The 11,727-nt window shown below is 37.7% G+C and overlaps 2 protein-coding genes across 2 annotated transcripts; both read right to left on the bottom strand.

The window, feature by feature from the left end:
- Nucleotides 1-1,809: 1,809 nt before the first annotated feature.
- Nucleotides 1,810-5,508, bottom strand: LOC112432182 (C-type mannose receptor 2-like). The gene is made up of 5 exons (XM_076882718.1): nucleotides 5,447-5,508; nucleotides 4,931-4,971; nucleotides 4,258-4,632; nucleotides 3,746-4,090; nucleotides 1,810-2,703 (listed from the first exon to the last, which is right to left on the bottom strand). Exons 2-5 carry the CDS (start codon nucleotides 4,962-4,964, stop codon nucleotides 2,357-2,359), a joined length of 1,101 nt encoding a protein of 366 aa, XP_076738833.1. The 5' UTR covers nucleotides 4,965-4,971; nucleotides 5,447-5,508; the 3' UTR covers nucleotides 1,810-2,356.
- Nucleotides 5,509-7,727: 2,219 nt separating this feature from the next.
- Nucleotides 7,728-11,707, bottom strand: LOC143417084 (C-type mannose receptor 2-like). The gene is made up of 5 exons (XM_076882717.1): nucleotides 11,646-11,707; nucleotides 11,130-11,170; nucleotides 10,456-10,830; nucleotides 9,933-10,289; nucleotides 7,728-8,626 (listed from the first exon to the last, which is right to left on the bottom strand). The coding sequence occupies exons 2-5, from the start codon at nucleotides 11,161-11,163 to the stop codon at nucleotides 8,280-8,282; spliced, it is 1,113 nt and encodes a 370-aa protein (XP_076738832.1). The 5' UTR covers nucleotides 11,164-11,170; nucleotides 11,646-11,707; the 3' UTR covers nucleotides 7,728-8,279.
- Between the last annotated feature and the right edge of the window lie 20 nt (nucleotides 11,708-11,727).

The raw sequence follows: 11,727 nt of genomic DNA, 5'->3' as shown, positions 1-11,727 counted from the left end.
TGGATAATTAGCTTTTTATTACTTATTTTTCATTTAAATTCACTTTTGTTATTATTGGATGTCGTCACTTACAGTCCTATGTCTCTGAACTTTCCCACACACGTTGGAGAATATGACTGTTTTTCAATAACTATCATTAAGAGATTATCTTAATTTTCATATGAACACATTTTTCACTGTACATGTAACGTTATAAATCCTCCCAGTGTGGATCATATTTACATTTTGAATGCAAATTTCTCTGAAATGATTACAAGATAAACATGTGAGCAAATGAGCCATACGCTCAGAAAACTTCCCACGAACTCCAGTCGTCTGCAAAATGACCTCACATATGTATATTTTTTGAAAAGTGATCACAAGCATTTTCTTATTAGTTCCTCCTGTTCTTTAATAGTACTTGTTAAGCAGGTTGTAACCTATCTAGGGGAGCTATGCCTTAAACATCTCTGTCAGCTGACATACGAGTGGTAATTTTTTTCATTAAATGAATGAATTAAGGATAAAAACCATTAGAGGTTCATAATAAACTGACAATAAATGTAATGAAGGTGGGAATATGAGAGAGTGAAAGGATAAAAGAGAACGTATTTTTAGTGTTTTTGCTTTATATTCAGAAAAACAGACTAAAATATCTAAAAAATGGCAGAAATACAGACTGCCCATTTGTAATGCCTCAGGTAAACATCCTGAGGATCAAGGTGCAGTATATGAAAGGGAAAAGATACAGTGTAACTTGTTACGACATGTTGTGAAGTGAATTGGATTTTAAACCATGTGCTCACATAAGCACAGGAGCTGTATGCTGTGCATGCTGCTCCCTCAGACTGTTGCTGAAGGAAATACAGTGCTGTAAAAAGTGTTTTCTCCTTTCCTGATTTCTTAGTTTTGTGCATATTTGTTACATGTTTCAGATCATCAACCAAATGTTAATATTAGACAAAGACAACCTGATTTTTTGAAATTATGGTTTCATCTAAAGGGAGGAGGTTATCTAACAGTGTCCTACAGTGTTTTTTTAGCATCAAGGGTGTCATAAAGTTTGTTGTTTCTCTTATTTAATGTAACTCCACCGCTATCAGCACTTTGTCAGTCATTTTATTTTTTAAAAAAAGTCTCTTTCTGTTTGCGGTTAAAACAAACAAACAGTAAGAGCCCTGTGAGTGTTGAGATGTGCAGACAGCAGAGGGAGTCAAAGCCAAGTGAAAAACTTATCAGGGCTCAGAAAAGGCTTCAGGTGGGTTTCTTATTTTGCTCACGCACAGCTCCAGCTCTGCCAGTAAAGACCTTAAAATCCTGTTTTCGGCAGCAGTGTTATTCCTGAGCAATCTTTTCTTGTTTGAATGCATCAGTCTGGCTCTGCTTTTCCTCCCATGACAAGTAAAAGCATTAAAAACATTGCTCTGAAGCGCTGAATGTAGCAAAGAGGTTATAGAAGTTATTTAGCTATTATTTAAACTGAATGATATTATCTCTTTCAGAAACATTCCTTTGTTCTTCACCCAACTTATATGAACATTATGTTTTACTTCAGGGGTGTGACGCAACTTTTCAGCAAGGAAAAAACTCTTCCTGCACTCTTTAACGAGACAAACTGGAACGCATGAAAACACAGTGTACTGACTAACTCCTTCCAGGGTTAAAGAATAATAAAACTGTATTACATGTGTAGTTAAATATTTACTAATAGCTGACAATGACACATGTTGGAGGATTTATTTTAACAGCCATTCCTTTAGCAATCGAAGCAATAAAATACAACGAAAACAGCTGAATACACATAAAACTTTATTATTGGCAAGGTATACATAAAATCCTTAAAAGTAAAAGTGTCATCAGTGTTATATGGATCAATATTACTGCTGCAGATGGTTAAGACTGAGGTTTACTTTAAACAAATGATTATAACATGGCTATGAGGACCACTTATCTCTAAAAAGCGACTTTTAATCATCATACAAACACACTTGGATATAACTTAAATTAAACAGCAGGTTAAACATTTATCATAGATGTTAATCGTCTTGGTTGAAACTGGACATGATGTCAGTTCCTCCTCTCTGCTTTCATTGCTAATATGCTAACACCACATGCTGTGATTTTCTGTGTAAATAACGCACACGAGACCCTAAAACAAAAACTGTAATCACTCTTTTCATATAGCTTTTGTAATGTTGGATACAGTCTCTTCTCCCCTAATCCATATTTTGGTTCTTAATATAAGACACAGGGGTGACTCACTGCAATATTATTATTGTTTTTTCATCTTTCTACATTCAGTGCTTGATAAAAATCATAAAAGCAAATTATTTCTGCTGCAGTAATTAACCTGCAGTGAGTCAGAGAGGTTTAAAACTTACTCTGTAGAACAAATAAAGTTATATTTCTCATGTTCTCTTTGACTGACCCACTGATACCGTCCTCCTCTTTCCATAGCTGCACACCTACCACACTCCTCAATCTTTCCATTATCAGCCCAGTTCTCGTAGCAGACTGCTTTGTCACTGATCCAGAACCACAGATCCAGCACGCAGGGGTAGCGCAGTCCCACCCATATGTAAGGACTGCTGGCATTCTTGGCTCTCCTCTCCACCCATCTCTGTTGGTGAGGGTTAGTGATGGAGACCAGGTCAGTGTGGTGCAGTCTGCAGTAATCCAAGGCTTCCTCCCAGGTCTTGTTTTCATTGATCAGAATCAATTTATCTGTCAGAAACAATCAAACTTCAGTTAAGTCTGGTTAACAGCAGCTTATGTTCCACTTTACCTTGAATACAGACAGTACACAATAAAACATTGTAGTTTTTCACTTCCTTTAGCTGTATACTTAATTATTGTAAGTGTGTACAGTGCATTTGGAAAGCATTCACAGTTCCACATTTTGTCCTGTTACAGTCTTATTCCAAAATAGATTAAATTTCTTGTTCACTTCAAAGTTCTGCACATGATACCCCAAAATGAAAAAGTGGGGAAAAGATTGTTGAAATTCCTGCAAATCAAAAGCAAAAATATGGCATGTACAGTATGTAAGTATTTACACTTTGTTGAAGTATCTTTGTCAACACTTGAAGCTTCAAGCCTTCCTGAGTATGATGCTACAAGCTTGGCATATCTATTTTAGGGCAGTTTCTCCCATTCATTGCACAACCTCTGAAGCTCCATCAGGTTGGATGGTGCACAGCCATTTTCAGATTTCTCCAGAGAATCAGGTTCAAACTTTGGCTCTTGCTGGTCACTTGAGGACCTTCACAGTGGTTCTGCAGCCACTTGTTTTTATCTTGGCCGTGTGCTTGGGGGCTTGTCCTGTATAAAATGAACCTAATGTGGATCTAATGTCCGGTGCACTCTGGAGCAGCTTATTCAAAAAGAATCAAATTTACCATCACTAGCTCACTCTACTAAACAGGCCTGATTGTTGGAGGGCTTCAGAAATGATTTTTCTTCTGGAAGATTCTCGCTCCACAGAGCAATGCTGGAGCTCTGTCAGAGTGACCATCACTCCTTGACTAAGGCTTTTCTACCTCAAACTCTCTAACTGGCGAGGTGGCAGCTCTAGGAAAGTCCTGGTGGTTTCAAACTTCTTCCATTTACAGATCTCTGAGCTTATTGGGACCTTCAGTGCTGCAGAAATGTTTCTGTGCCTCTCAACACAAGCCTGTCTCAGAGCTCTACAGACAATTCCTTGGATCTTCTAATGATGCTCCTATTACAGGGAAAATAAATCAGATTAATCTTAGTAGAAACTCACCACCATAACAGAAGAAATACTTTTTTTTGTTGCATTCATCAGAGCTCCATTTTCTTGATCTGTTTAACAGAGTCGAAGCACATTTCTTTTTGTTTTGTCCATCATTAAATGACTCCATATCCCAGTGCCTGAAAGAGAAATTACTTCCATCTGACCACCTCCAGGTGTCTCTGAACAGGCCGATCCACAAATCCTGAGACTTTTTCAGGATCTTAAATTCTTGCCCATCCACCTGATCGAGTCCACTGGCCAGGTCAGTGTAGTGATCTCTGCAGTAGTTCTGAGCCTTTGTCCAGGTTATCTTCTCCTCAATCAAATGAATCGATTTACCGTCTCTCTTCTTTTCTGTTAAGGAAAAACATCAAAACAAAACAAAATTTCCATCACCACAAACATTTTGAAGAAATACAGAAAGACACATAATTTGTATGATTCCTCAAACATGCTTTCTCTCCATTTCTCTTTCAGTTCAGTTATATTATCAAATCAGACTATTATCCACATATTCTCACCATCGTAGCAGATGAACGGCATCATTTGGTCACATCTGGCATGTGTCCAGTTTCCTCTTGTCTTCACACAGTTCTCATTTTGATTTTGATCATCTGGTTCAGAAGCTCCCCATCTGGTTTCATGTTCAGTGTAGTTCACCCCTGGCAGAGACCAATGCCACATCCTGTTTTCTTTTCCTGGGTTGCTGAACAGTCCAATCCAGGCTTTACCTTCATACTCTTTGGATTCACGCAGTCTCGCCATGTCTGCCATGTCAAACACGCTGGCCAGGTCTGCATAATTCTCTCTGCAGTATTTCTGTGCTTCTTCCCAGGTTTTGTCTTCTCTAATAAAGTGGTACTCATACAGGTAACAGGTGGAGACGAAACACTGACCTAAAAGCAGTAAAATATTAGCAATAATGCTGCATTATCAAATCAAACTCACTGGTTCACAGATAAACAGTCTACAACACAAGTGTGACTCTGAGCTCAGTGACCTTGTCAATGAAAGACAAATGTGTGCAGATAAAAAAATAGATGAAAATCAAATGGAAAAACAAAGAAAAGACAGAAGAAGTAAGAAGACAAGACATTACAAAAAACACGGTAAGTTTGTAGGATTCAACAAAACACACACCAGGTAGAGAAATATCATCTCTATAGGGAAACTCAATCAGAATTTTCCACTTACCCATCAGAATCAGCAGAAAGAGACTCCACTGCATCTTTAATCTGCCGGATTAAATAAATATTTCATTAGATAATGAAATCATGTTTCATTTCATAGATGGTCTGGTTATAATCATCATTATAATCTGGGTGTACAGATTGGAAGTTCAGCTGGACCCAAATGCAGACACGAGCAGGCAGCCAGAGTTGAAATGTTTTACATCACTCATGTATACATCAAAACATAGAATTAGGCTTTATCACTGTTGTAAAAATACTCCATGCTGTACTAATACAGAGGTGTCTTATTGTTGAGGTCAGGAGCTGCCAGATCTGTTTTCTCTGGTAGTCTGCATGCATGAAAGAGTCTCTGCTTAACATAACTGATATTATATTAAGGCTGATTCTTCGGTTTAAAGGTGCTTTTCTTTTAAATCCAGTCTGCTGCATATCTTAGAAATTGATTTTGAAAATATATAAATATATATAAACATAAACAAACACAAAACATTCAATGAATTACAGATTTCAAACTTACATCTGGTTAGTCTTTTGGTCCTTTGTCTAATTTGGCCTCTTTCCTCGAAGGGTTCAAATAAACACTGAAATAAAAGCAAACACAGAGAGCTCATTATGCAAAGATCGGAATTTATATATTAAAATACTGCTGCTGCTTTCAGAAAGATAAAGACGAGGGAGTTTTTTACACGTATGAAAGCGGTATTCTGTTACGTGTTGTAGCTTATAGCTTTTTCCTCAATGATTGTAAAACTGTATAATTTTGTTGTTGTCTCTTGTTTTTGAACTGACTTCTCATCATATACTTTACCAATGAAAAAGCTGATGATGGTTTGGATCGTTTATATGCAGAAATATTGAAATTATGGAAATATTTATACTTGTATTGTGAGCTTGTTCTTTACCTGAGTGTTTTATCTTGATGTCGCTTTACAATTTCCTTACTTTTGCATGTAAACACTGAAACACTGCTGATAAAATAAGACCTGAATCTGTGGATAATTAGCTTTTTATTACTTATTTTTCATTTAAATTCACTTTTGTTATTATTGGATGTCGTCACTTACAGTCCTATGTCTCTGAACTTTCCCACACACGTTGGAGAATATGACTGTTTTTCAATAACTATCATTAAGAGATTATCTTAATTTTCATATGAACACATTTTTCACTGTACATGTAACGTTATAAATCCTCCCAGTGTGGATCATATTTACATTTTGAATGCAAATTTCTCTGAAATGATTACAAGATAAACATGTGAGCAAATGAGCCATACGCTCAGAAAACTTCCCACGAACTCCAGTCGTCTGCAAAATGACCTCACATATGTATATTTTTTGAAAAGTGATCACAAGCATTTTCTTATTAGTTCCTCCTGTTCTTTAATAGTACTTGTTAAGCAGGTTGTAACCTATCTAGGGGAGCTATGCCTTAAACATCTCTGTCAGCTGACATACGAGTGGTAATTTTTTTCATTAAATGAATGAATTAAGGATAAAAACCATTAGAGGTTCATAATAAACTGACAATAAATGTAATGAAGGTGGGAATATGAGAGAGTGAAAGGATAAAAGAGAACGTATTTTTAGTGTTTTTGCTTTATATTCAGAAAAACAGACTAAAATATCTAAAAAATGGCAGAAATACAGACTGCCCATTTGTAATGCCTCAGGTAAACATCCTGAGGATCAAGGTGCAGTATATGAAAGGGAAAAGATACAGTGCAACTTGTTACGACATGTTGTGAAGTGAATTGGATTTTAAACCATGTGCTCACATAAGCACAGGAGCTGTATGCTGTGCATGCTGCTCTCTCAGACTGTTGCTGAAGGAAATACAGTGCTGTAAAAAGTGTTTTCTCCTTTCCTGATTTCTTAGTTTTGTGCATATTTGTTACATGTTTCAGATCATCAACCAAATGTTAATATTAGACAAAGACAACCTGATTTTTTGAAATTATGGTTTCATCTAAAGGGAGGAGGTTATCTAACAGTGTCCTACAGTGGTTTTTTTTAGCATCAAGGGTGTCATAAAGTTTGTTGTTTCTCTTATTTAATGTAACTCCACCGCTATCAGCACTTTGTCAGTCATTTTATTTTAAAAAAAAAGTCTCTTTCTGTTTGCGGTTAAAACAAACAAACAGTAAGAGCCCTGTGAGTGTTGAGATGTGCAGACAGCAGAGGGAGTCAAAGCCAAGTGAAAAACTTATCAGGGCTCAGAAAAGGCTTCAGGTGGGTTTCTTATTTTGCTCACGCACAGCTCCAGCTCTGCCAGTAAAGACCTTAAAATCCTGTTTTCGGCAGCAGTGTTATTCCTGAGCAATCTTTTCTTGTTTGAATGCATCAGTCTGGCTCTGCTTTTCCTCCCATGACAAGTAAAAGCATTAAAAACATTGCTCTGAAGCGCTGAATGTAGCAAAGAGGTTATAGAAGTTATTTAGCTATTATTTAAACTGAATGATATTATCTCTTTCAGAAACATTCCTTTGTTCTTCACCCAACTTATATGAACATTATGTTTTACTTCAGGGGTGTGACGCAACTTTTCAGCAAGGAAAAAACTCTTCCTGCACTCTTTAACGAGACAAACTGGAACGCATGAAAACACAGTGTACTGACTAACTCCTTCCAGGGTTAAAGAATAATAAAACTGTATTACATGTGTAGTTAAATATTTACTAATAGCTGACAATGACACATGTTGGAGGATTTATTTTAACAGCCATTCCTTTAGCAATCGAAGCAATAAAATACAATGAAAACAGCTGAATACACATAAAACTTTATTATTGGCAAGGTATACATAAAATCCTTAAAAGTAAAAGTGTCATCAGTGTTATATGGATCAATATTACTGCTGCAGATGGTTAAGACTGAGGTTTACTTTAAACAAATGATTATAACATGGCTATGAGGACCACTTATCTCTAAAAAGCGACTTTTAATCATCATACAAACACACTTGGATATAACTTAAATTAAACAGCAGGTTAAACATTTATCATAGATGTTAATCGTCTTGGTTGAAACTGGACATGATGTCAGTTCCTCCTCTCGGCTTTCATTGCTAATATGCTAACACCACATGCTGTGATTTTCTGTGTAAATAACACACACGAGACCCTAAAACAAAAACTGTAATCACCCTTTTCATATAGCTTTTGTAATGTTGGATACAGTCTCTTCTCCCCTAATCCATATTTTGGTTCTTAATATAAGACACAGGGGTGACTCACTGCAATATTATTATTGTTTTTTCATCTTTCTACATTCAGTGCTTGATAAAAATCATAAAAGCAAATTATTTCTGCTGCAGTAATTAACCTGCAGTGAGTCAGAGAGGTTTAAAACTTACTCTGTAGAACAAATAAAGTTATATTTCTCATGTTCTCTTTGACTGACCCACTGATACCGTCCTCCTCTTTCCATAGCTGCACACCTACCACACTCCTCAATCTTTCCATTATCAGCCCAGTTCTCGTAGCAGACTGCTTTGTCACTGATCCAGAACCACAGATCCAGCACGCAGGTGTAGCGCAGTCCCACCCATATGTAAGGACTGCTGGCATTCTTGGCTCTCCTCTCCACCCATCTCTGTTGGTGAGGGTTAGTGATGGAGACCAGGTCAGTGTGGTGCAGTCTGCAGTAATCCAAGGCTTCCTCCCAGGTCTTGTTTTCATTGATCAGAATCAATTTATCTGTCAGAAACAATCAAACTTCAGTTAAGTCTGGTTAACAGCAGCTTATGTTCCACTTTACCTTGAATACAGACAGTACACAATAAAACATTGTAGTTTTTCACTTCCTTTAGCTGTATACTTAATTATTGTAAGTGTGTACAGTGCATTTGGAAAGCATTCACAGTTCCACATTTTGTCCTGTTACAGTCTTATTCCAAAATAGATTAAATTTCTTGTTCACTTCAAAGTTCTGCACATGATACCCCAAAATGAAAAAGTGGGGAAAAGATTGTTGAAATTCCTGCAAATCAAAAGCAAAAATATGGCATGTACAGTATGTAAGTATTTACACTTTGTTGAAGTATCTTTGTCAACACTTGAAGCTTCAAGCCTTCCTGAGTATGATGCTACAAGCTTGGCATATCTATTTTAGGGCAGTTTCTCCCATTCATTGCACAACCTCTGAAGCTCCATCAGGTTGGATGGTGCACAGCCATTTTCAGATCTCTCCAGAGAATCAGGTTCAAACTTTGGCTCTTGCTGGTCACTTGAGGACCTTCACAGTGGTTCTGCAGCCACTTGTTTTTATCTTGGCCGTGTGCTTGGGGGCTTGTCCTGTATAAAATGAACCTAATGTGGATCTAATGTCCGGTGCACTCTGGAGCAGCTTATCATCAAGGATGTCTCTGCACATTGCATTCATCTTTCCCTCGACTCTGACTTGTCTCCCGGTCACTGCTGCTGATAAACATCCCCAGAGCATGATGCTGCCACCACCATGCTTCACTGTAAGGATGGTATTGGGCCGGTGATGAGTGGTACCTGGTTTCCTCCGGACGTGATGCTTGGCATTCAGAGTTAAGAGTTCAATCTTTGTTTCATCAGACCAGAGAATTTTATTTCCCATGGTCTGAGCATCCTTCAGGTGCATTTTGGTAAACTGAGGAGTGGCTTCAGTCTGCTCACTCTACTAAACAGGCCTGATTGTTGGAGGGCTTCAGAAATGATTGTTCTTCTGGAAGATTCTCGCTCCACAGAGCAATGCTGGAGCTCTGTCAGAGTGACCATCACTCCTTGACTAAGGCTTTTCTACCTCAAACTCTCTAACTGGCGAGGTGGCAGCTCTAGGAAAGTCCTGGTGGTTTCAAACTTCTTCCATTTAAGATCTCTGAGCTTATTGGGACCTTCAGTGCTGCAGAAATGTTTCTGTGCCTCAACACAAGCCTGTCTCAGAGCTCTACAGACAATTCCTTGGATCTTCTAAGTCTAGTGATGCTCCTATTACAGGGGAAAATAAATCAGATTAATCTTAGTAGAAACTCACCACCATAACAGAAGAAAGGATTTTTATTGTTGCATTCATCAAAGCTCCATTTTCCTGATCTGTTTAACAGAGTCGAAGCACATTTCTTTTTGTTTTGTCCGTCATTAAATGACTCCATATCCCAGTGCCTGAAAGAGAAATTACTTCCATCTGACCACCTCCAGGTGTCTCTGAACAGGCCGATCCACACATTCATCAGAGGGCTCTCGGACTTATTCAGGATCTTAAATTCTTGCCCATCCACCTGATCGAGTCCACTGGCCAGGTCAGTGTAGTGATCTCTGCAGTAGTTCTGAGCCTTTGTCCAGGTTATCTTCTCCTCAATCAAATGGATCGATTTACCGTCTCTCTTTTTTCCTGTTAAGGAAAAACATCAAAACAAAACAAAATTTCCATCACCACAAACATTTGAAGAAATACAGAAAGACACATAATTTGTATGATTCCTCAAACATGCTTTCTCTCCATTTCTCTTTCAGTTCAGTTGTATTATCAAATCAGACTATTATCCACATATTCTCACCATCGTAGCAGATGAACCACATAGTTTGGTCACATGTGACATCTGCCCAGTTTTCTCTTGTCTTCACACAGTTCTCATTTTCCTTTTGATCATCTGGTTCAGAAGATCCCCATCTGGTTTCATGTTCAGTGTAGTTCACCCCTGGCAGAGACCAATGCCACATCCTGTTTTCTTTTCCTGGGTTGCTGAACAGTCCAATCCAGGCTTTACCTTCATACTCTTTGGATTCACGCAGTCTCGCCATGTCTGCCATGTCAAACACGCTGGCCAGGTCTGCATAATTCTCTCTGCAGTATTTCTGTGCTTCTTCCCAGGTTTTGTCTTCTCTAATAAAGTGGTACTCATACAGGTAACAGGTGGAGACGAAACACTGACCTAAAAGCAGTAAAATATTAGCAATAATGCTGCATTATCAAATCAAACTCACTGGTTCACAGATAAACAGTCTACAACACAAGTGTGACTCTGAGCTCAGTGACCTTGTCAATGAAAGACAAATGTGTGCAGATAAAACAAATAGATGAAAATCAAATGGAAAAACAAAGAAAAGACAGAAGAAGTAAGAAGACAAGACATTACAAAAAACACGGTAAGTTTGTAGGATTCAACAAAACACACACCAGGTAGAGAAATATCATCTCTATAGGGAAACTCAATCAGAATTTTCCACTTACCCATCAGAATCAGCAGAAAGAGACTCCACTGCATCTTTAATCTGCCGGATTAAATAAATATTTCATTAGATAATGAAATCATGTTTCATTTCATAGATGGTCTGGTTATAATCATCATTATAATCTGGGTGTACAGATTGGAAGTTCAGCTGGACCCAAATGCAGACACGAGCAGGCAGCCAGAGTTGAAATGTTTTACATCACTCATGTATACATCAAAACATAGAATTAGGCTTTATCACTGTTGTAAAAATACTCCATGCTGTACTAATACAGAGGTGTCTTATTGTTGAGGTCAGGAGCTGCCAGATCTGTTTTCTCTGGTAGTCTGCATGCATGAAAGAGTCTCTGCTTAACATAACTGATATTATATTAAGGCTGATTCTTCGGTTTAAAGGTGCTTTTCTTTTAAATCCAGTCTGCTGCATATCTTAGAAATTGATTTTGAAAATATATAAATATATATAAACATAAACAAACACAAAACATGCAATGAATTACAGATTTCAAACTTACATCTGGTTAGTCTTTTGGTCCTTTGTCTAATTTGGCCTCTTTCCTCGAAGGGTTCAAATAAACACTGAAATAAAAGCAAACA

Source organism: Maylandia zebra, linkage group LG3 (assembly GCF_041146795.1).
Source record: "Maylandia zebra isolate NMK-2024a linkage group LG3, Mzebra_GT3a, whole genome shotgun sequence".
Taxonomy (NCBI): Eukaryota; Metazoa; Chordata; class Actinopteri; order Cichliformes; family Cichlidae; genus Maylandia; species Maylandia zebra.
The sequence above is the reverse complement of the archived record's forward strand: the minus strand, read 5'-3'. Positions and strand labels throughout refer to the sequence as shown.

Excerpts from the sequence above, each read along its gene's own strand:
- LOC112432182 (XM_076882718.1), bottom strand. The coding sequence starts at position 4,964 with ATGCAGTGGAGTCTCTTTCTGCTGATTCTGATGG. Across the intron at positions 4,091-4,257 it reads GCCGTTCATCTGCTACGATG|AAAAGAAGAGAGACGGTAAA; the intron begins GTGAGAATATGT and ends TTTCCTTAACAG. Across the intron at positions 2,704-3,745 it reads GTATTTCTTCTGTTATGGTG|ATAAATTGATTCTGATCAAT; the intron begins GTGAGTTTCTAC and ends TGTTTCTGACAG.
- LOC143417084 (XM_076882717.1), bottom strand. The coding sequence starts at position 11,163 with ATGCAGTGGAGTCTCTTTCTGCTGATTCTGATGG. Across the intron at positions 10,831-11,129 it reads CTTTCTGCTGATTCTGATGG|GTCAGTGTTTCGTCTCCACC; the intron begins GTAAGTGGAAAA and ends TACTGCTTTTAG. Across the intron at positions 10,290-10,455 it reads GTGGTTCATCTGCTACGATG|GAAAAAAGAGAGACGGTAAA; the intron begins GTGAGAATATGT and ends TTTCCTTAACAG.